The sequence below is a fragment of the Cercospora beticola genome, chromosome 5, assembly GCF_033473495.1.
Source record: "Cercospora beticola chromosome 5, complete sequence".
Lineage (NCBI taxonomy): Eukaryota > Fungi > Ascomycota > Dothideomycetes > Mycosphaerellales > Mycosphaerellaceae > Cercospora > Cercospora beticola.
Window position 1 is genome coordinate 1168108 of NC_088939.1, and position 21735 is coordinate 1189842.

General features: G+C 52.7%; 9 protein-coding genes across 9 annotated transcripts; 5 read left to right on the forward strand and 4 right to left on the reverse strand.

The window, feature by feature from the left end:
* Positions 1-2444: 2444 nt before the first annotated feature.
* On the reverse strand, positions 2445-3522 carry RHO25_007706 (uncharacterized protein; the record flags this gene model as incomplete). Its single annotated transcript, XM_023599885.2, has 2 exons — positions 2445-3422; positions 3487-3522. 2 exons carry the CDS (start codon positions 3520-3522, stop codon positions 2445-2447), a joined length of 1014 nt encoding a protein of 337 aa, XP_023449570.1.
* A 1265-nt stretch (positions 3523-4787) lies between these two features.
* On the reverse strand, positions 4788-7534 carry RHO25_007707 (uncharacterized protein; the record flags this gene model as incomplete). Its single annotated transcript, XM_023599886.2, has 5 exons — positions 4788-5222; positions 5279-5676; positions 5729-5924; positions 5972-6716; positions 6780-7534. 5 exons carry the CDS (start codon positions 7532-7534, stop codon positions 4788-4790), a joined length of 2529 nt encoding a protein of 842 aa, XP_023449569.2.
* Positions 7535-8771: 1237 nt separating this feature from the next.
* On the reverse strand, positions 8772-10473 carry RHO25_007708 (uncharacterized protein; the record flags this gene model as incomplete). The annotated part of the gene is made up of 2 exons (XM_023599887.1): positions 8772-9812; positions 9862-10473. 2 exons carry the CDS (start codon positions 10471-10473, stop codon positions 8772-8774), a joined length of 1653 nt encoding a protein of 550 aa, XP_023449565.1.
* A 443-nt stretch (positions 10474-10916) lies between these two features.
* On the forward strand, positions 10917-11752 carry RHO25_007709 (uncharacterized protein; the record flags this gene model as incomplete). Its single annotated transcript, XM_065602974.1, has 3 exons — positions 10917-10945; positions 11009-11322; positions 11382-11752. 3 exons carry the CDS (start codon positions 10917-10919, stop codon positions 11750-11752), a joined length of 714 nt encoding a protein of 237 aa, XP_065459046.1.
* A 676-nt stretch (positions 11753-12428) lies between these two features.
* On the forward strand, positions 12429-13058 carry RHO25_007710 (uncharacterized protein; the record flags this gene model as incomplete). The annotated part of the gene is made up of 1 exon (XM_023599889.2): positions 12429-13058. The coding sequence occupies one exon, from the start codon at positions 12429-12431 to the stop codon at positions 13056-13058; it is 630 nt and encodes a 209-aa protein (XP_023449567.2).
* Positions 13059-13984: 926 nt separating this feature from the next.
* Positions 13985-14731, forward strand: RHO25_007711 (uncharacterized protein; the record flags this gene model as incomplete). The annotated part of the gene is made up of 1 exon (XM_023599890.1): positions 13985-14731. The coding sequence occupies one exon, from the start codon at positions 13985-13987 to the stop codon at positions 14729-14731; it is 747 nt and encodes a 248-aa protein (XP_023449566.1).
* A 365-nt stretch (positions 14732-15096) lies between these two features.
* Positions 15097-15771, reverse strand: RHO25_007712 (uncharacterized protein; the record flags this gene model as incomplete). The annotated part of the gene is made up of 1 exon (XM_023599891.2): positions 15097-15771. One exon carries the CDS (start codon positions 15769-15771, stop codon positions 15097-15099), a length of 675 nt encoding a protein of 224 aa, XP_023449572.2.
* A 1169-nt stretch (positions 15772-16940) lies between these two features.
* RHO25_007713 (uncharacterized protein) lies at positions 16941-19914 on the forward strand (the record flags this gene model as incomplete). The annotated part of the gene is made up of 2 exons (XM_023599892.2): positions 16941-19718; positions 19771-19914. The coding sequence occupies 2 exons, from the start codon at positions 16941-16943 to the stop codon at positions 19912-19914; spliced, it is 2922 nt and encodes a 973-aa protein (XP_023449571.1).
* Positions 19915-20340: 426 nt separating this feature from the next.
* On the forward strand, positions 20341-21441 carry RHO25_007714 (uncharacterized protein; the record flags this gene model as incomplete). Its single annotated transcript, XM_023599893.1, has 1 exon — positions 20341-21441. The coding sequence occupies one exon, from the start codon at positions 20341-20343 to the stop codon at positions 21439-21441; it is 1101 nt and encodes a 366-aa protein (XP_023448969.1).
* Between the last annotated feature and the right edge of the window lie 294 nt (positions 21442-21735).

Sequence of the window (21735 nt, forward strand, 5' to 3'; positions counted from 1 at the left end):
GGCGGCTGGTGTGGGAGTACTGGAGGGGACACAGTATCACAGCACAAAAGCAACAAGCCAGCTAATCCGAATCAACGGCAATAGCAGCGGACGCCGGAGCTTTATAGATTGCCGCATGGAATCCTCCAAGCCCATTCGGAGTCTGCTGACATAGCAAAGGCACTGGTTGAACATGATTTCTTTCCGCCAAATGGGCCTTCATCAGCCCTCGCCTGCAGCCAACACGGTCATTGCAGACCGCCAAGGCACTTGATTACTGCGGTGTCGAACGAAGACCCTGCTACCGCTTTGCTTCCCCGTGGGCGTGTCAATCTAGTGCGACGAAGATCCACATGGCACTCTCGTGCGGCCGTGCCAGATTTTCCTGCATGGGTTCTGGTTCGGTTCACGACCAGAAGTGATTGCCGACTGGTTGCTCGCTGGCCCAGATGCTTTGCCAAGCCGCCTCTAAATCATCGGATGCTTGGAACATCGGAGACTGATACGAAAGCAGCTTCGGGGCGCGAAGAGTGTGCAGATGCCATCGAGAACGCGGTGCGACGTAGTTGGAATAGCTTTTTAGCCTGATTTGCATTGCGACGTTGGCGCAGCGAAGCCTTGTGAAGGCGTCGTCCTTCGCATGAAAGGCAGCGAGCTGGTTGGAGTGAGAAAGCCACCCCATGGGCCAAGGGTGTTGGCCAAGGTCTTGGGCATTGCGGAGACTCCAAGACTATGGACCAGGATCTCTGTGTAATCGAGGACAGCAGAATGATTTCTGCGAGATCTTGCGCGCTTCCATTCATCCCGGAATCCGAGTCTTTCTGTTCGCGTGGAGGAGGGGCTCTGCTCAGCAGGCTACCGGCCGTCTGGCCATGGTTCGCTTCAGCATCTACACATGTAATTGCACATGGTCAGGAGCGGACTCAAACTCTGTCTTTAACGTTCCGATAGCTTGGCTCAGCGTCAAGATCGGCCACATCTCTTGCTGACTTTAAGCACGCGAGGCAAGAAAGCACGCAGCGGGCTGAGCCTAGAGGCTGAACATTTTGGCAGGGTGTGAGAGCCAAGCAGAGGCGCATGCAGAACTGCAACAGGTCGCGTATTTGCGCCTCGCAGCGCTATCGTGCCTCGACCTCGCAGCTCAACGAGAAGCTGACAAGACTCGACGACGGGTCAGACTGCGGGACTCCGTAGCCTCATGCACCAATAACGACAGCTGTGGACGGCGTCGAGCGATGGACGACAAGACTGCCAATGTAGGCGCAATTCGTAGAAAGTGGTCGCAGAGACGCCAATGGCCTTAGTCGGCCGGAAGTTGGCGGCTGGCATACAACGAGCGACTTCAGCCCAGCTCAACAAAGGAGATAGGAAGCACGTCCGCTCCGCTCGTCCAGTCTTCGGACGACCGCAGGCGCGTAGCGTGCATTTGGGCCTTTCGCTAATGTCTTGCTGCTCGCTTCTGTTAGTGTATGCCCCATGCTCGGGTAAGACAGCACGTGGGAGAGCAAGTATGGATAGACTGCAGAACGGTTCCCCATGGGGCTCTGTACTGCAGGGCTCGACCGTCTGAGTGGCGGACATTCTGCTGGCAAGCATTCCAGGTCCATAAAATTCGTGTCCTCAGTGAATCCTTCGTCCAGCAATAGCTCGACAGCTTGACGATAACGGGTCCAAGGACGATTTCTGTTCCGCCTCGCCCGAAACCCTTGTTACATCGCGTGCAGGTGCGCGCTTCGCTGTACTGCGCTGCGATCCTCCGTCGTTCTCGTCGTAAGCTGCCAAGGGATGATCAAGCAGAGGTGTGGCGGTCTTCTCTCAGATACCTTCCCTAAAGAGTCATGTGCGGTCAGCATCGAAAGTCGCATCGGTGGATCGGAACTCTCGTTGGCTGTCGAGCGGCAGGTTTGAGGCTCATGTTTCGTCGAAGAGGAGCGGACTCCGTCCGACAAGGGAAAAGGGAAAGAGCGGGAACAACAGCCCATGTCCTTCCTCGCAGAAGAAGCCTAGCACGCGATCTGTGGAGTCCTCGCCATCGCAGGCCCAGTGCTCAAGGCCAACCCGCATCACCGGCTTCCTGTGCACACTCGGGACATTTGAGTAATCATGCTCATTAAGTAGATACAAGAAAATAACGCTATGCCTTCGTCTCTATGCAAACTGTACATCTGCTTCAGGCCAGTCCTGTGCCCTTCATCTTGCTTGCTTCGAAACTGTTATGGATATCACTCATCATGCCCAAACCTGACCAGATCTCCAGTCTAGCCCAAACTCATCATATGAAAGAGCCGGGATGGCCGCCTCGTTGTGCTCGCCACGTCGTCCTGACCGGCTTCTCGAGTGATGCTCGCATCGAATTGGAACCCCTCAGTCGTGCTTGTGCCATGCTCGCTTGCTGCACTCTCATGTCGCTTGGAGAGAATCGCTGACTGCCATCTCATGCCCCTCTCACAGTCCCAGCGAAGATACTACTCTGGTCCCTTGGTGACCTTGACGGGAGGTGGTGGCCCAGTCCCGCTCCGTGCTCTCCTCTCGCGCTCGCCGACTCCAGTTTCGGGCACCTTGATCTTCAGTGGCTTCCTTCCGCTTTCGAATCTGCCGCTGGTGGCCCGCTCCCATTCGCTCTGGCCATCGGTCTCCTCCCTTCCAAGCCAGTAACGCTTGCTTGGGAACCTGAGCATTGACCTTCCCAGCTTTCCTCTCCAGCCAGCACCCTCCAGTCGATCTGCTGAGAAGGGCGATGGCGCCATTGTTGAGTCTGCTGTTTCGCTTGTGCTGTATTGCATGCTGCTCGAGCTCGTCTGCGCCACATACTGTCTCAGAATACTCCGGGCATAACTCATCACGATGAGGCAGAAATAAACTCTCACTATCGTGAAGAGTGCGAGCAGCGCAATGCTGGTCATGCTGTCGCTCTGCAGTACCGCTCCACCAATGGCGGCTGGACCGCTAGCCGCTCCATATGCCACTGCTTCTTGTCCGGTGAGCACTCCCGAAGCTGGCTTTGCAATCACGTTGACCTCCGAAACATTGTGCTCAGGGTTGGTGAAGCCTGCCGTATCTCCCATTGTTCCACTGCCTGTCACGCCATTGCTCTTGTTCAGTGGGTTGTCCTTGCCAGGCTCTTCGAGATGCTGCGACAAAAGGAGGAACCATCCCATGCCGAAGAGGGCCGTGTAGACTCCGTTGACGACAGTGTCTATGACATAGACGTATGCTAGGGCAACATTGCGAAGAGGTTGGTCAGGCCGTCGTATGCTAGGCATCAGGTATAGTAGGAGGCCGAACACTATGAGCGAGTAGCTGTAGTGGCTGAGCTGAAGCCAGTTCAGCTCGTAGCCGGTGAGGAGCGCAAGAATGCCATAGAGGCCCGTGACTTTGTTGATGACCAGCGTGAAGTTGATGAACTCGGTGGCTGTCCGTAGTGACACGAAGTGCAGGAGGCTCTGTGAAGCGCGCAGGTCAGTATCGAACATGCGCGGCCGTGCGATGGGTCATGGAGAGACATACCCGCGGCTTCGGGAAGCGCAGTATTGAGAGCGCCATGGTCGTGGCGCTCTTCTGTCCGCCGTACGTTCACGGCAGCCTAGTTCGGTGGTCGTCGCGTGCCCGGAGGCCGGTCGGTCGTCGAGTGTGCGCGCTCCGTGTGCTGGACGTATACCACGTAGCGGCGCGCAAAGTAGCTTTCCCGGAGCACGAAGGGTGACTGAGGCGCGTGGAGGGCGGAGGGTGTTTCGAATTTGCTTTCTCGACCAGGAAGGGAGGCTGTGTGTTATGCATCCCCATCGGAAGTCGGCGGGTCGTCATTCATTCATTACCGCCGCTCCTCTTGGCACTCATCCTCCGTCGACACTGCTTGATGACAAAATCATTATGGCATGCTAAACATCCTTCTCATCTACCGCTCGGAGCCGCATATAACGATACTGCTATATCACATTCAACATGTCCTTACCAGGCATTCTCGTCTGCTTGGCCAGACCGAAGCACGCATCTATCCGGACTGGCTACACAGCAACATGACGCACACAGAAGACCTCCCTCCATCCTTCGCACCGGCATGGAGCGCCGTGTGCATGGTGTTGTCCAGCTGACTGCAGCGCCGCAGTACATGGAAAGTCTCTGGACTCCGTAGCTGACCGGCCGTTGTTATGGGCATGGATGCTGACGACTACAATTCGAGCGCCGTTTTTGAGCCTCAAAGTCTCTTGAGAATGCCATGCTCGTCTTCCGTGACCGCTTAAATCGGCATGGATGCGACAATTGACCGAAGCATTTCCAATTTACAAATCATTTGGATCCGTGATGAGTGAGCGAATGACATTCAGGATGCATCAACGAGGAGCGTGGCTGCAACAGCACTGATCGACGTGAAATATTTCAGCCGCACACTGAGCTTTATGGTCGGATTGGCCCAGAGGTGCTGATGTAATTTCACAAGTTAGGTCCAGGCTGTACAGTAGCCTTTCACGTGGAGAGAAAAATGTCCCTGAAGCAATCAGCACTCGTGCCTGACAGAACCTTACGATTGTCAAACTTCTTCTCGAATCTGTTCTTCGAGCTGCATGTGCATTAGTCGAAACGTGCGCACGACAAACACATATACAGTGAACGACAGTTTACGCTTTAGCGCCTCGGCGAATTACAAAGTCTACAAGCTACTGAGGTGCTCCGTACGAAGACGCTCTTTCCGCAACAAGAAAAGTACAACTTCAAATATATTGCTGCTTCCTGCGGTCGCTGAGAAGTTCAAGAGGCACGACGTGAACATGGCATCCGGCTCAACGTGTTCATGTGTACTTTGCGTTGTGTCAATTACCAAATAAACCCTTGATCATCCCAGAAACTCCGCCTCCCGACTGCTGTCCATACTGGTCCTGCTGATGCCCGCTACTAGCCGGGTCACTGCTATACCCGCGACGCTGACTGTATAGATGGGTCGGTGACACTTGAGTCCTCGGAAATTTACTGCTTCCACTGGCCCCATTCTGCTTGGATTTCTCCACTGTAGCATTTTGTATATCTTCCAGCTGCTGTGCGACTTTCTTCAAATTCGGGCCCGTCAACTCCAACGAATAGAGTTGTTGGATCAAGCTTTTGATTCCCTGTTGGTCCAGAAGTACATGTTGTTTGCCAGCTTGGACGTACTGCGTGAGCGTACTGATCTCTTCCAGGTGCTGTCTTCGATCCGCACAAAGGTCTCTAAGTCGCTTGTCGGAGCCACCGGCTTGGACTTTGTTCTTTTCCTGCTTGGATATAAGCAACATTCTCGTTGTATGACAGTCGGGAGGCGAGAACTTACCTCTTCTATTAGGTGGTCCAGATATGCCAGCTTAGAATCATTCCAAGGTTTAATCGAACTTCGCTTCAGAAAGACGGCAAATTGACCAGCCGCTTTCTGAATATATGCTCGCTCCATTTCCCATTTCCTGATGAGCTCTTGACGCCTTCTCAACGCTAAATGCATGATTTCATATGCGGACCTGGCCTCTTTTATTCTTAGCGCAACTGCTTCATCTTTCACTTGAACTGTCTTTTCGACGGGCTCCCACATGATATGCAGGTGGAGTTGCCATGAGTGCCCGCAGACCTTGCATCTGTCGGGTCCATGCCTTCTGAATGCATGGCAGTGCATGAGAGCTTCGCAAGGAAATTGGTCTACTTCGACATTTTCCAGGTAACATGGATCATGGCACCTGGCTATCAAAGAGATCAGTGGATTGAAGGGCCGCAGCTGAAGTATCATGCATACTCTTGTAATGTCTCTCGCCGTCCTTAAATTCGACACATTTTGCGCTTGAGCAGACAGTCCGAGGCATATCCAAAGCCTTGATCTCATATACAACTTTGCTCAAGTGCAAGGCGGTTGACAGGGCTTGGCCTTTTGCCAGCGCATCGGTAAGCTCACGTTGTTCGTCCTTCTGTAGGGCGATGTTGTTGTTGATGTTCTACGAAACTCAGTTCAGCTCAAACATATCACATTTATCATGCCCACCTGTGTGATATCCGCCATGGGGATGGTCAAGACTCGCACCAACTCTCTTGTTGTATACAGGTCCCATGTCTCGGAGACTTGATGTGGCTTCGTGTTCCGTGGCGTGAAATGCTCGAGCATTCGATATGTCTCAGCAGCGGACTTCTCCCGGCTGAGTCGGTAGTCTCGAATGTCACCCATGTCATGTATATTGATATTGTTGTTGTGAGCAGCCAGACATCGGAAGCTTTCACTGTCAAAACAGTAGGTAATGTTGCGGTCAAGGTGGATCCCTACTGTCTTGTCCGAGTCCAACATACTCTGTAGGGTAGCATATGTCTCACCAGGCCGGAAGGATGTGTTCCTCGCATTGGTGAATCCGAACACGATATTCTTTGCTGCGTCTCGATGCAGGTGTGTCAACAGCTCCTTCAGACAGAATGTAAACATGATTCCCAGTCGCGCATTATTAGGTTTCAGGAGAATCAGTATGCCATGCAAAACATCCACTGACTTCAGGCTGCCCAAGATATTGTCCATGTTCCTCTTATCATGTGTGGCTCCTCGAGTATCACCTATACCTGGGGTGTCGATGAGCCGAATCTGAGTGTTGTTAACTCTCATGATATAATGCTTCGTGGATTGGGTGGCTGACTGGCCCTGGGTGCCATCACGTTCGTCTTGAAGTGCCTTATCGATGAATTCGCCAGAGTTCGGTGAGACATGAATCGTCCTAGAGACATAGTCGTCGCCAACAAGACTCTGCCTAGGCATAGTGAAATTTGTCAGCGTGAATGCTTGATAGCACGAGTATATTGGGCAGCCTCACCAGGTGAACGAGCTCGGTATAACGCATTGGAGGTCCCTGGTCCTCAATGCATCATCCAGCGAGCCATAGTAGATGTAGTTTGCAAATGCGTTGATGAATGTCGATTTCCCGACACCTGTCTCCCCTAGTACAAGTATGTTGAGCTCTGGAATGCCATCAAACTGAGGTCTGTGCACTCCCATCGGAATTTGTGCTTGCGAGTTCGTCTGGTACATAGGAGCTTGACCTTCGAGAGCTATCGAGGCCATCCTCTCGGTGATACCATGAGGAGCTCCTGCGGCCTCATGATTCCTAGGCTCTGGGAGTTGTGCCGCGGTAATTTGGTATTTCGCTCTGGTACCATCATCGCCTGTGTAGGTGGGTATAGATCTATTGTAGGTCTGTGATGCAATTTGCGCTTTGTGGCCCATGTTCATATAAGCATACCTTCCTTGCCAGTTCCCTTCCGCAGCGTTTTGGTACGTGTCTTGCGCTTGATACGCATAGCTCTGGCCTTGGGCATCTACACCGCCTGGCTGTAACTGCTCGTAATAATGGTGATTCTGATATGCATTTTGAGACTCGTCACCATTGCAAGGCTGTAGAGACCCGGCCGGCGGTGATCGCGGCAGCAGCGGTGGAGATAAAAGTGGCAATGGCGGCTGAGCAGGACTCGCAGACAATGGCATGTATGTGGCGTAGGTATTACTGGTGCTCGAATTTCTTGGAATCAATCTGTTCGATGCTTGCTGATAAGGGTTCTGCGCTTGGACCATCTGCTGAGTTGGCCGGGAAGAGGCTGTGAATGTCGCCCACTGTAAGAACCTGTCGTGGTCCATTGATGTGAGGGGGCCGGTCTTGAGTTATACAGAGCAATATTCTGCAGATATTGTCTTTGAGGCCTTGCCAATTTCAAGGCGCGAGGCAGGCTGCTTATCTTCTGCACAAGAGCAGCGAGATCCTATGCTCATCGAGCCCTCCCCCTTCGCTACACATGTTGGTGCCAGCTCATACTGCCAGCCTTTGAAAGCAAGCACCACGGGTAATGGAGACCGTGGCCGATCATGGGCGAAGCAGCGCCTTCGTCGGAGGAAGGACAAGGCTGTGAGGATCTATGCTGCAGTCGGGCGTTATGTATATATACTTCCAAGGTTGGGAGCCGAATCCATCATTAGTGGTCTCGTTTGCGAGAATGTCGCTGCCCATCCAGGGGTGATTGGCAGTCGCTTCTGCGAAGCTGAGACCAGTCAGTCAGCCTATTCGTTACCAGACGATTTAGATTGTCCGGCCTCCTTCCTGAGAGGTGCCACGCAGTATTTCGCGTGAAGTACTATGCCTTTGTGTCCTGTTGCTTCATGCAATGCGGCGTTCAGTCGACAGCGCAGCCCAAACATACGATAGGCAGATGGAAGCCATAAACGGTGAGATTTGATCACTGCAAGGCTATGCAAATATTTCTAGCTTGCTGTGACAACTCGTGCCGGGCTACCTTACGCTCGGTCGCGATCATTGCGAAGCTGGCAGATACCTGGACAGCGCGAAGATCTGCCTCGTCTCGGCAACGAGCTCTAGCAGAACATTGCGTCGCTCCGGTGAGAGGTTCTCAGGAAGGCTCATAGACCATTAAAACCACGCGAAAGTCCCGGCTTCAGGCGACCTCAACATGAATGTGTTGGAAGTTGGTGGAGTTGAAGTGTAACGTTAGAGTGCCTCAGTTCTTCCGCTGCAGGAGGCCAAGAGTCCCAGCAAATGTTGGCTTATGTCAGCACCAGTCTCTCCAGGTCCATCGGAGATCCTTGTCCCACCCCGTATCAACGTTGTATCATCATTCGTTGAGATACTTCTTTGAGCAATCTGTCGAATGGCATTGCAATTGTGCATTTTCTTTCCGAATTGCTGCCGAGTCAGTCGAGAAGAGCAAAACAGGGATGCAACTGTTGTTACAATGGCAAGGGCGTTAAGAACCAGTGCTTTTAAAGGTACGTAAGTAGTATCATTACACTTCCAACAAGATCATGCTCTCTTCCGTGCTAGATGCGTATTTCTCTTCTCTCTTCTCAAAACTCTTGGTTTACCCCCAATGAAGATATAACAAAGTATACTTGTGATCAAGCATACTGCGGCCAGGACGATGTTCATGTTGCCATAGCCAATCGCCTGTTTGAGCTCGCCAGCTAGTTCAGGTCCGACAGTCAAGCCAAACGAGAACACCATATTGCTCATGCCATAGAGCTGAGCATAAGGTCCCTTCTCGCCAAAGTAATCCGGGTTGACCTCGTAGTACTTCTGTACAATCGCGCCAGCTTCAACGATACTTGGCGCTCCAATTCCAGCAAGACCGATGCCACAAAGTCCAAGAAGCACAGCGTACACGATGATCTGATCTGTTCCTCCCTCATGAGGAATGCGCAGACACACCAAGACTGGGACAAGGAAGGCATAGCTGAGCACTGCGACGGGTTTGGTACCGAACCGGTCGACGCACCACCCAAAGACTGGCCCGAGAAGGAAGTCAAAGACGCCCAATGGAATGAAGAGTAGGCCGGAGCGTAGTGAAGTGAAGCCGAACAATTGTTTCGCTACAGTAGGGATCGTGCTGTCGAAAGAGCCAAGAAGTACAGCCTGGATCATAGCGACCAGAAGCGCGGTCAGGAGCATCGGATCGGACAAGCAGGGCAGAATTGGAATCCACTGTACAAGCTTTGGGTACTCCTCGCGAGGCTTTAGTCTGTAGTAAGTCTCGTCTGGATGTTTGCCGCCAAGAAGTGGTTGCTCCTCATCGTTGGTTTCGCCATTGGGTTGGGCTTCGGTATCTTGCGACTGCTCGTTCCTCTGACCATTTGCGCGAGTGGTGTTTAAGTCACTGACTGTACTTGGGTCATCCGCGTAGTACTTGTTCGCAATCTTCTTCTCAATCACCAGGAGTCGCATGATGAAGTCCACGGCGAGAATGGAGGCACCAAGGGCAAAGACTCCCTTGATACCTGTCTTCTCGTAAAGCACGCCACCCAAGATCGGGGCAGCAAGAGCTCCGACTGCAATGAAGCTGAAAATCTGCTCTGGGCGTTAGTTTATGCCTTCGAGCACTCTTCAATACGCTTACCGAACCAATCGTCTTGCCCAAATTCTCTGGACCAACAGTCTCTAAGCACAACGCCAGGCCAATGGTCCAGACAAACCCAGCACTGATGCCTTGTAGAATTCTGGCGAGCACCAAAACAGGTACTGTAGTGCCCAAGAACAACAGTACAGTAGACGCGAGAAGTGACAACAGACCGAAGAGGAATGGAGCTTGTCGTGTAGCCACTTTGTCTGCAAGGATTCCAGCAACAGGCGAGAAGCATACGCTAGCAGCTGCATAAGCTGCCAGGAGTCCAGAAGTGAGGCTTTGAATCTGTTCTTCTGGTACGCCGACTCGATCCTCGAGCATGAACGGCAGGACTGGCACAATCAAGCCATAGAGAAACAGATCCGTGAAGAGACCAATGGCCACCGTGGCGATGATAAAAAACGTGTTCGAGCGCCATTTCAATCCTGCAGGTAGCACGGAGTAGTTCTGATAGCCCGGGATCTGCAAAGTATTGAGCAATTTCGCGATTCCCGACGCGTCTTTTGTCATGGTTGGCTGCTCAAAGTCTGGAGGAGTTGCCGGCTTGGGTCGAGTGTAGTACGAGAGGCGAGTATACCAGCCGTGAGGAAGAGCTTGATCGGACATGAAGAGCTACAAGTCAGCGACAGAGAGTGCCATGATGCTGAAGAGCGTGAGATGAGAGGAAGAGAGAGTGTGGACTCTTCAAAGACATCACGTCACCATCTGCAGGAACGATTGCTAACGGGAACTCCGATTTGAGTTTCTGGGGACACGCGGATGCGAATTTGATGCTCCTTGTTGGTCCAACTTCACAGAACGTAGAGGTCTCCAAGACGGCGTTGAGATTTTTCTCACCGGGAGCACAAGACGAGGTGCTGCTGATGGAGTGAGGTGGAAAGCAGGAAGTGCAGGCGAACAAGATCGAATAGTGGCGCCTGGCCCATGCTGAGCGGAGATCAGTCCGCTCCGTCGTTCTTCCCCGACTTCACAGCTGCACTTCCTGCTCCACAACATCACATTGCTCGAATTCTATCAAGCAGATATTACGACACATTTTCACTGTCGCAATGGCAGACGCAGTCACACCCAACGCAACGTTCGTACATTGCACATCGTACGAACTGCGCAAGGTGTGAGTAGAAACTAACGACGCGTGTAGTGTCTATGTCCGCAACTTGGACGAGAAGGTCAAGATTCCCGCTCTGACCTCGGCGCTGAAGGAAGTCTTCAGTGAGTGCGGGACTGTCGTCGATGTCATCGCAAAGAGCAGCGTAAAGCGCAAAGGGCAGGCATTCGTTGTGTTTGAGGACGTCTCCGAGGCGCAAGATGCAGTGGAAATTCTACAAGGCTTCGATCTCTTGGGCCGACCAATGGAGCTCGCATTCGCGAAGACGAAGAGTGATTGGACTGTCTTGAAGGAAGGAGGCGAGGCTGCACTCGAGCAGCACAAGAAACACCGTCTGGCGGAGAAAGGTGAGTGGGAAACATACACGCACGGAGGTGGTGGAACATGGACTGACATGGTACAACAGAGCGCAAGCAAGCTGCCGAAGCAGCTGCTGCCGCCGCGAAGCCTGCGAAACGCGCTGCCGACCCATCGTCTCTCGCCGAGCGTCCCGCGAAGGCCACGAAAGCGACTGGCGCCGCTGCAATGGCAGACGAATACTTGCCGCCCAACAAGATCCTCATCTTGCGCGAGCTTCCAGAAGACTACACGAAGGAGGCACTCACTGCGGTGTTCCAGCGGTATCCTGGCTTCAAGGAAGTGCGTATGGTGCCTGGGCGTAAGGGCCTGGCTTTTGCAGAGTACACTGAGGAGAGCGAGGCGATTACTGCCAAGGAGGCAATGAATGGGGCGAACTTGGGAGATAAGACTATCAGGGTCACTTTCCAGAGACAGTAGAATAGGCACAGTAAAAGCAACGATCTACAAATTCCTCACGCCCAGGTTCAGCGTGCTCATTGGCGCAAGTTGATCAAACTGTCGCAGGTGCGCGGCTTCACTTTCAACGGCCAGCTATGCCTTTGCGCGACTGATCACTGATCACGGACTGCCTTCGCTTTAGCGAAAAGCTTGGCTCACTTCGGTCAAGATTCTAATCCGTTGGAGGCTTTGGGCTTCGACACTTCTGACACAACGCAACACAACGCAACAATACGCCGCGGCCTGGCATCAGACTCGACACCCGAGCGCTGCTGCATCAAGCAAAACTTACCACGGCTGGTCCTTCGACTACCGCACTGCAACTGTGCTCTGCTGAGGGCAGACTCGTCTTGCCGGGCAAGTGCACAAGGCGGGGCGACAGACCAGAAACCTTGCGACTTGCGATGTGCGACAGCCCTGTGCAGCATATCCGTTGACTTCAAGTCCATTTCGCAGTCGACAGTAGTGCGTGCGTTCGTGTTCTGGACGACACTACCTGCACGTGCAACCAGCCTTGATGCGGACGACGCTGTTCAGCCGCATTTTTGTCAGGCTCTAGCACTGTATGATGGAGAAACCCACAGTGAAGGAATGCGTTCAAGCGCTTCAGTCTGATAGGCTCATCACGCTCATCATTGGCAACTCCCAGGCTGCAATGTCAGTACAAGTTCAACAGAGCGTTCTTGAGGCGGTCAGCCCGTGGTTCCAAAAAGCACTTCGAGACCAGGTATTTGTCGAAGGACAGACTGGCAAGATCTTGTTTCCGGAAGACGATCCAGCATCCTGGGAGATCTTCTTGTATTGGCTGTTGCGCCGCGAAATTCCAAGGCCAGGAATTGCCACCTCTCACGAAGAAGATCTTATCAGCTTGGCCAAATGCTGGATACTCGGAGACAAGTATGGCATAACTAAATTTCAAGACGAAGTTATGCTCTTCTACTTGCATATCGTGGACCTCCATTGTGTTGAACTGGCGCCAGAGCAGTGCAAAGAGCTCACCAAGATCACGCCACCAGGTTCAAAGCTTATGAAATTGCTTTCGGAGGAGTCCGCACGATTTTGCGAGCAGAACGGCCTTACTTCTGACGGGATTGCCACGTTGGACGGTGTTCCAGGCTTCTGGCCAACTTTTGTCGAAGCTCAACAGAAGATGAAGAAGCACAGCGATCAGTTCACTTCGCGCATGAAAGGTGTCGGTTCGACAACGTGCGATGAGGCTCACTGGAGCGACTACATGGCAGGCGACTTGCCGGATTTCGCGGAGTTCATCGAGGATAGAGGGTAACAGCTTTTGGGCGCGAGGCAAGTTCTTTCGAGCGATTTGCTCGCCTCTGTTGCCACCCCTCTCGACGGCGGTGGGATACATCCTAGCTGCTCCGCTGACAAGACCCCATGAGCCGCTTCTTTGACCTGGTCTCGAGGTTCGCAGTCTACAAGCAACGCGCTGGATCAAAGCATGCGGTCATGAAGGGCCAATTAGCTTGTGCAACCGATTATAAAATCATCTGTGGTTGATAGCCCTACTTAATATCTCTGCCCTGAATGAAGCAAAAGACAGGTTGCAATTCACCAACCATAAACTCTTGCAAATGAGTCCATTGCAAATGAGTCCATCGAGAAGGAATTTCAGTTCGCTGAAGACGCATGGCAGTGCAACCCCTCTCCTGTCCGATGCAGGAGCGTGCTTCGCAGAATTGTGACCAGAGTTTGTTAGTGCTGTCGAAGTCTATGAGGTCAGTCAGACCAAGATGACTGAACGTTTCTGATGATCAGGATGATTGCTGCGTGCAATCTGGCAGGAATATTGGCGATCCCGTCAGTTCTTGGTTGGTCTCGTGCTCCCAATCCCTGACACCTCTAGCGCTGTGCTGTTGCTATGTCTACAACATCCACAACTCGTCTACTGCCACACGCCACTCGTGCTCTGTCAGGAGTTTCTGAAGCAAACACAAAAGGCCACAGTCGCGGCAAGCGACTCGATATCAGTATTGACCCGCACCCATCTCACCTTTCGATTTCGAGGCCATCAAACCACTCACAGCGTTCTCGTCGAGCTTCAGATCAGGCAGCAACGTGACTCACCACAGACACGCTCTTTGACTCACTGAGTAATGCTTACGCCAGTCTCCTGAGCATCGAGCCAACACAACCGCTGTCCTCACTGAACTGATCCAGCCATATCACCGAACGCGCGCCATCACGACAGACAATATGGAGAACGAAGCAGTCGACGAATTGATCCGGTCGCTCGCGTCCGACAAGCTCATCACTCTCCACATTGGCAACAATTCCGAGACTTCGTTCTCAGTGCACATCCAGCAGAAGTTCCTCGAGGTCGCTAGCACTTGGTTCCAGAAAGCATTTCGAGACAGCAAATGCGAGCAGACCAGTGTCTTCACCTTCACTGACGACGATCCCGACACGTGGAAAACAGTACTGTACTGGATCATGCACCACAAGCTTCCAGAAAACAAGGACAAAACCAACCGCTCGGAAAAATTTATCCGCAACGCGAAGTATTGGATCGTCGGACACAAGTACGGAATCGCTGGATTCCAGGACGAAATCATGATTCAACTACTCAAGGAAGTCGATGATCATGGTCCCTGCGTCCTCACTGAGCGAGAAAAGTGTGCAGACCTGATTGCTGTGACCCCTCCAGAGTCCGTGCTTATGAGACTTCTTGCCGAAGTGGTAGTGGAAGACGAGGACGACCCCGGAACATATCGATTTACCGACGACATTCCTGAGCTGAAGCATAACACGGGGTTCTGGACTGCCTACGTCAAGGCGTTGCAAGACTTCAGAGGTGATGGATTATACTTCGACTCTCGCTTGGTTATGCTCGAAGACTGCTCACCGTATTATCTTCGTGCTCATTGGCGTGACTATATGGTAGGGGAGTTGCCGGCTTTGGTGCACTACCTCAAGGACGATATCTGGAGAGTGAACGATTGAATTGTACATCCCGAACGCCCGACTCCTCTCTGGCACCAGCTCGTCGGTTGAAGTCGATATGCAACTGATGAAGAAGGGTTGGGTGACCGGATTGAAGGAAGAGCCGTATTTGATTCGCCTTCATTTTCCCAATTTGATGCAATTTGACGGCATCAGATCGTGCAACGACAAGGTGCGAGTACAGACAGAGCCGATGAGCTCAGAGGCTCCAAGCTTGCGACTCTCTAGGTTGAAAGTCCACGCAACGCATGATGTAAAGGCGTGCGACAATGCGAAGCCAATAGAGCGATCATCAGCACAGGAGGGCCGTAATACAAAAGCTTTGTAGAAGTAGAACCTCGATGGTCTGGAGGTCAGAATGCAGATCACCTCGCGACCATGTACTCTCTCAAGCGAGCGGCGACAGAGTGATAGCCAACCAGCTGAACACGCGTGACACCGCGCTCATCCGTTCCCTCAATCTTGGAGTGTGCCTTCAAAAACCGCGTCCAAAATCCATCAGTACCATCGAAACATGTGAGATCATGCATGGCAAGATGTCCTTCGAACACAGCGAGTGCCACTTCTTCGCCCAACAGTCGCATCAAAATGCAGTGTGGTGGTATATTGAGTATGAGTGTCTTGGTCGCAGGTAGGTCTTCAGCAATGGGTGCAGATCCATCGCGTGTCTTGAGAAGAAGCAGTATGCGGGCCATGCAGTAATCCTGGAAACTGGGGATGAGATATTTGTCTCCAAGAATCCAGCAACAGGCGATAGTGCGCCAGTTCTGCAGGCTAGGAGGAAGTGTGCGGTGGAAGATCCAGTGAATGAAAATACTCCAGATCGACGGATCATCTTGTGGAAAGGAGGCCGTGCTTGTCTGTCCCTCCAACCATCTTTCCTCATAGAGAGCTCTGCTGAACCATTCTGATACAGCTTCGAGGAGGCTTTGCTGGATTTTTACAGTGATGTTCTCGCCATGCGGAGGACCGACTTTGATGGTAATGAACTCGTCAAGCTGGAGTCGGTCGATCAAGTCGTGCAGCGGTTGCTCCGACATGCTGGCTGTTAGTATTTCGGCGCTTTCGATACTGGTCAGTCAGGTTAATGCAGAAGACGAGTTGATGTGCTGCAACGAACCTGTCGCCAAGCAGACCTATATGCCATCTTGGACATTGTCTGGAACATTGCGCTTTGCTGTACAGTCTCACTTGATAGAGCACATGCGATGTAAGTCCGAGGTCTCAGACCTGCTCTCATCTTCAAAGAACAGTTCTGTATGTCGCAGATGAAGAAGACTTGCGACGCGCAGCCACAAACAAGGTATAGTGCTGCGCTTCACCTGTACGAGAATTACGATGCAGCTAGTCGGTCCTAGCGCGCCGCTTCCTTCGAGATGGGGCAAGCTCCGCCAGATGTAATGCGGTGTGAAATTCCAAGTACCGACTTGAGATCATGATGTCGTCGACGATGATGGTATGAAGATGACAATCCTGTAGGAAATATTGAAGGAGTGCATCGGAACATGCCTAAGGTGTCGCACGTAGACCAAACTCTGTACTTCGCTTAGGATGGGTGCAGAGAGACCCTGCATGTCGCTGTGTAGAAGGACGGCAGATGGCGTTCGAGAAGGAGGAATGGGAGTTGCGGGTAAAGAGTGTCTGCCTTGGATGGCCTTGCGCGTGGCAGGGGAGAGATTGGAGGAGCGCTGCAGCTGCAGGCGACGATGGTCAGATGGCCGTCGCGGGCGTTTTGGGCTCGACGTCGGCGGAGAATGCACGAACGAGCAGACGCGGGGCCGAGCAGGGCATTTGATGCTTTGGTGCTGTGTGCGACCAACCTTGAGCCGGGGGCGTGGTCCTCGTGGTGATGCCTGCCTTACGCATGGCAGATGATCGGGTCGTCCATGGCGGTGACGGCGACGGCCTGCTGCAGAACGCGGCCTCCAGCTTTACAGACGAGCGCGATGCCCGCCGCGGCCCGAATGGTGGAGTAGTCGAGGGCTAGTTAATTAGTCGACGTGCGGAGCGCAGAGACACCTCTGTTAGTCTCCCACCCCGTCGCCTCTCCATTCTCCGCCCCGGCGGCCTGCTCGCTCGCCTCCCGCCACCGTGCGATTGATGTCTCTTCGGCATTCAGCGCGCCCCACACCATGCCGCCGCGGGCGACGACGACTTTCTTCTGAGCCCATATCTCCGGTCTAGCGAGACAACTGCCGCATGCGCGAAAATGCTCGCGGCGAGCACGCCACAGCAGTATTCGAGCGACTTCGGGGGCGGCAATGGAGGCCTTGATGCTCTCGCCGAAGGCTCGCAGTACGCCCAGCAGCAGATGCAGATGCAGATGCAGCAGCAGCAGCAGCAGCAGCCGCAGGGTCAGGCGCTGAACGGTGCGCGACCCGAGATGAAACACCGGCAGAGCTTCAGCAACGGCAGCGCAGGCGCCGACGACACAACACTGGAAGATACAAATGGGAGCACGAAAAATGGCAAGACAAGCACGAACGGTCAGCCGGTGCGGCGGAGAATCAGTCGGGCGTGTGACCAATGCAACCAGCTGCGGACCAAGTGCGATGGGCAACATCCATGCGCGCACTGTGTGGAGTTTGGCCTGACGTGCGAATATGCTCGCGAACGCAAGAAGAGAGGCAAAGCATCGCGGAAGGACATTGCTGCCCAACAAGCTGCTGCTGCGGCGGGGGAGAACAAAGATGACAACAGTCCGAAGTCTGGAAGTGATCGACCTGGAGAAGATGCGGCCATCGCACCCAAACCACAGGCCGAAAATGCATTGAAACGCAAACGCCCGAGTATGGACTTTCAACAGCCCCATCTGCCACCTCCGAGATCAAACAGCATGACGAGCCAGCCGAACAATATGCATCCGTTGATGAATAGACCCGGTATGGAACCTTCGGGTGGGAGTGTCACTGGCAATGCGATCCCGCAGACGAATGGCATACACCAACGGCCGATGCAAAATGAACATCAGCCCCTTCCGACTCCACGAGCACCAGTTGCGCCCATGCAAGAGCGGAGTATGTCAGTAGGCATTGGTGAGTATGGTAGCATAGATGACTACCATCGCAGCATATTACATCCTGGCGCTGGAGCTACTGTGACTGGACATAACATATTACATTCTGGTCCCGGCGGCATGCCTCACTCAATGATCCAGGGAGGCACCATCACAGGCTACGGCGATCCTCCATATGGCGTGCCGTCTCCGACCAGTCAACAAGGTATTACTGGGCATCCCTACCACATAGGAGGCTCACCGATGTCCGCCAGTTTCTTACGACAATCGCCAATTGCTGGTTCTCCGGGCTGGTTATCGCTACCATCGCCGACCGCTGGACTGTACCCTCAAATGCATGCACAACCATCAAATCAAACTTTGAGATATCCCGTGCTACGACCCCTTCTTCCACACATATCTGCCATAATACCGATCGGACTTGCTTGTGACCTGCTGGACCTGTACTTCGCGAGCACATCTCAGACATTTATGCAACCGCAGTCGCCTTATGTGATAGGCTACGTCTTTCGCAAACGATCCTTCCTACGGCAGACCAATCCGCGATCATGTAGTCCGGCTCTGCTCGCAAGTATGCTCTGGGTCGCTGCTCAGACGAGCGAATCAGCTTTCCTGACTTCTGCTCCTTCAGCGCGTGGAAAGATCTGTCAGAAGCTGCTCGAGCTGACAGTCAGCTTACTGAAGCCCCTCGTTCACACCCCTCTGGACGGAACTCAGCTATACGGAGGCAACACGGTCATCAATGGCGTTGCTTTGGGAGGCTTTGGCGTCACAGTCACTGGGCAGGCGGAAGCGGGCACGCCTGGAGCAAGCGCCGCACTGGATGATGTCGCCACGTACATCCACCTCGCGACTGTTGTGTCTGCGAGTGAGTACAAAGCAGCAAGTCTGAGGTGGTGGAATGCGGCATGGTCTCTGGCAAGGGAGCTGAAGCTTGGTCGTGAACTTCCCCCGAATCCTGAGAATTCAGATGGGCCTGAAGCCGAAGCCGAGGCAACTGGTGAAGCTGGAGTCGGACATGCGAATGGCATTGCCTCTACAGATCAGCCTGGATATGTCTCTGAAGAGGAGCGAGAAGAGCGGCGACGTATATGGTGGCTGCTTTACAGCGTCGACAGGCACCTATCATTGTGCTACAACAAGCCACTTTTCTTGCTCGATGTCGAGTGCGAAGGACTACTGCAACCTGACAACGAGACTGTCTGGCAAACAGGGGAGTACTATCCTGGAGAGGGCCACGCTGAAGCGCTGCATTATCGACGGCGCGGACCAGGATTTGAATGCACTGGGCACAGTTTGTTTGGCTACTTCTTGCCTCTGATGACCATCCTCGGCGAAATCGTCGATCTAAATCAGGCCCGCAACCATCCCCGGTTTGGTATGGTCTTCAGAGGCAGCTCAATCTGGGATGAACAGGTTGCCGAGATATCGCGTCAGCTCGAAGCATATGGGAGAAGCCTGCAGGAATTTGAAGCTCGCCATCTGACACCGCCTGACCCTCCGAAGGATGCGACCAACGGGAATGAGGGAGCGCCAGATGCCACGAGTCCGCACTCAGTAGGCACATCGCATTCGAACCAGCAGCGAATGACTGAGACCACTCTTCAGACAAAGATTGTTGTAGCGTACGGGACGCATCTCATGCATACTATGCACATCCTGCTAAATGGCAAGTGGGATCCAATATCGTTGCTGGATGACAATGATTTGTGGATTTCTTCACAATCCTTTATCTCTGCCACCGGTCATGCTGTGTCAGCAGCTGAAGCGATCAACGAGATCCTGGATTACGATCCCGACATTTCATTCATGCCATTCTTCTTCGGCATTTATCTATTGCAGGGCAGTTTCTTGCTCCTGTTGATCGCAGATAAGCTGGGCGCAGAAGCTAGCCCGAGCGTTGTGAAGGCTTGTGAGACGATCGTCAGAGCGCACGAAGCTTGCGTTGTGACGCTGAACACCGAGTATCAGGTATACGTCTTCATCCCTTGTTTTCGCAGTTGTATGCTAACATCTCCGACAGCGCAACTTCCGAAAAGTGATGCGATCAGCATTGATGCAAGTCCGAGGGCGATCAGTAGAAGATTTCGGCGAACAACAACAACGGAGACGAGAAGTCTTGTCCTTGTACAGGTGGACAGGCGATGGCCAAGGCCTCGCATTATGATGGAAGGAAGTAATGACTTGACGGATTTTTCGATGCACAAAGTTTTCATGTATATGACACGCACACATGAGGAGATGGGGATACCCTGGAGGAGGCGGGCCTACAAAAATTTCTAGCTTGGTGCACATATCTGGCAAAGCAACTGACGGCTTGTGGCGTGGAATATTTCTGCAGCGTTCCAGCGATTTTCGTTCTCCTTCAACTTCTCCTGTACAGAAGAAGAGAGCTCTGGATGAACAAAAGCGTCACGTGTGCGGAGTCCATTGCCGTCGTCCGATCTCGCAATGACTGATACTTGGTAGGTAGCCACATGGCACTGGAGCTGTACCCATACTTGACTTTCACGAATATATAATAGTTCAAAGATCTCAACCTCACCGCCGACATCTCTCAACTCTACACCAAGAAAGGGCAAGGGACCCAAAAATGCTCATCCTCCCCGACTCCGCAATCCGCACCCTCCTCCACAACCTCACCAAACAAGAAACTCTCCACTTCCAACAAAAACTCCAAACCTCTCTCCAAGGTTTCTCCTCTTCCGAAAAACAACATCAACCCTCTCCTGGCATCACAACCCGTCCCAACGGCCAAAAGACTCTTTTCCGACCTTTTACTTCTCCCTCTTCCGTCGGTTGTAAAATCATCGTCGATCCGGCTCCAGACCCAAATACAGGAACAAAAGATGTTTTACATGGTGTGCTTGTAGTTTGTGATGAGAAAGGTTTACCAAAAGGTTTGATTAATGCTGAGGAGGTGACGAGTTTTCGGACGGCGTTGTGTAGTTTGATTCCTTGGGTTTGGAGGAAGAGGACGAGGAAGGTTGTGGTTTTTGGGGCGGGAAAGGTGGGGGTTTGGACTGTGAGGTTGTGTTTGAGGTTGAGAGGGGAGGAGGTTGAGAGTGTTGTTGTGGTGAATCGGAATAAGGGGAGGGCAGAGGATGTTGTGGGGAAGGTGGAACCGGGGAGCGGGGGAAGGGAAGGGTTGGAGATTAAGGCGTTGGGGAGTGAGGACGAGGAGGAAGTAAGGAAAGCTTTGAGAGAGGCTGATGCAGTGTTTTGTACTGTGCCTTCGGAGGCTGTGTTGTTTGATGAGAAAGATGTGAGAAGAGAGGATGGGCAATCGAAGCCTTATATTTCAGCCATTGGATCTTGGAGACCGAATTTGATTGAACTGGATCCGGAACTGTTGAAGCGAGTCGTCAGCGAGGAGAAAATGTATAATCCTGTTTCTCAGAGCGATGACGGATTTATCCTTGTGGATGACCGCAAGTCGGTGGCAGAGCACACTGGGGAACTTCTGCGAAGCAAATTAACTGAGAGGAAGATGATAGAGGTTGGCCAGATGCTCGAGATTCGAGAAAATTTGAGACAGAGTGAGGAAGCTGCGAAGCTCAATGCGCATCTCGAGGAAGGCTTCTTGATATACAAAAGCGTAGGGGTAAGCGTAACTGATCTGGCATCAGGAGAAGCGATATTGGAATTAGCACAGAAGCAAGGGAATCTGGGGACAGTTATCACGGACTTTTAAAGAACCACCAAGCTTTGACTGGGGCAAAGAGATTGAAAAGACGTCTCGTCAAGAATCATCATAATTCCTACACAAAACTCCAAACCGCCACCCCTCCTTCCCAAGTCAGAGATCGCCGCTTCCTCATATGCCCGCACGAGGACGCGACAGTTCCCCGACTCTGAGGACACTACGTCCCTCGAATCGTCTCGTGATATTCAAAAACATAATCATCATACCTATAATCTTCCATTCCCTCCCGAGTCCAGACCCTCGTGTTCTCTTCGATACCACAGACTTCGCATCCAATTCATG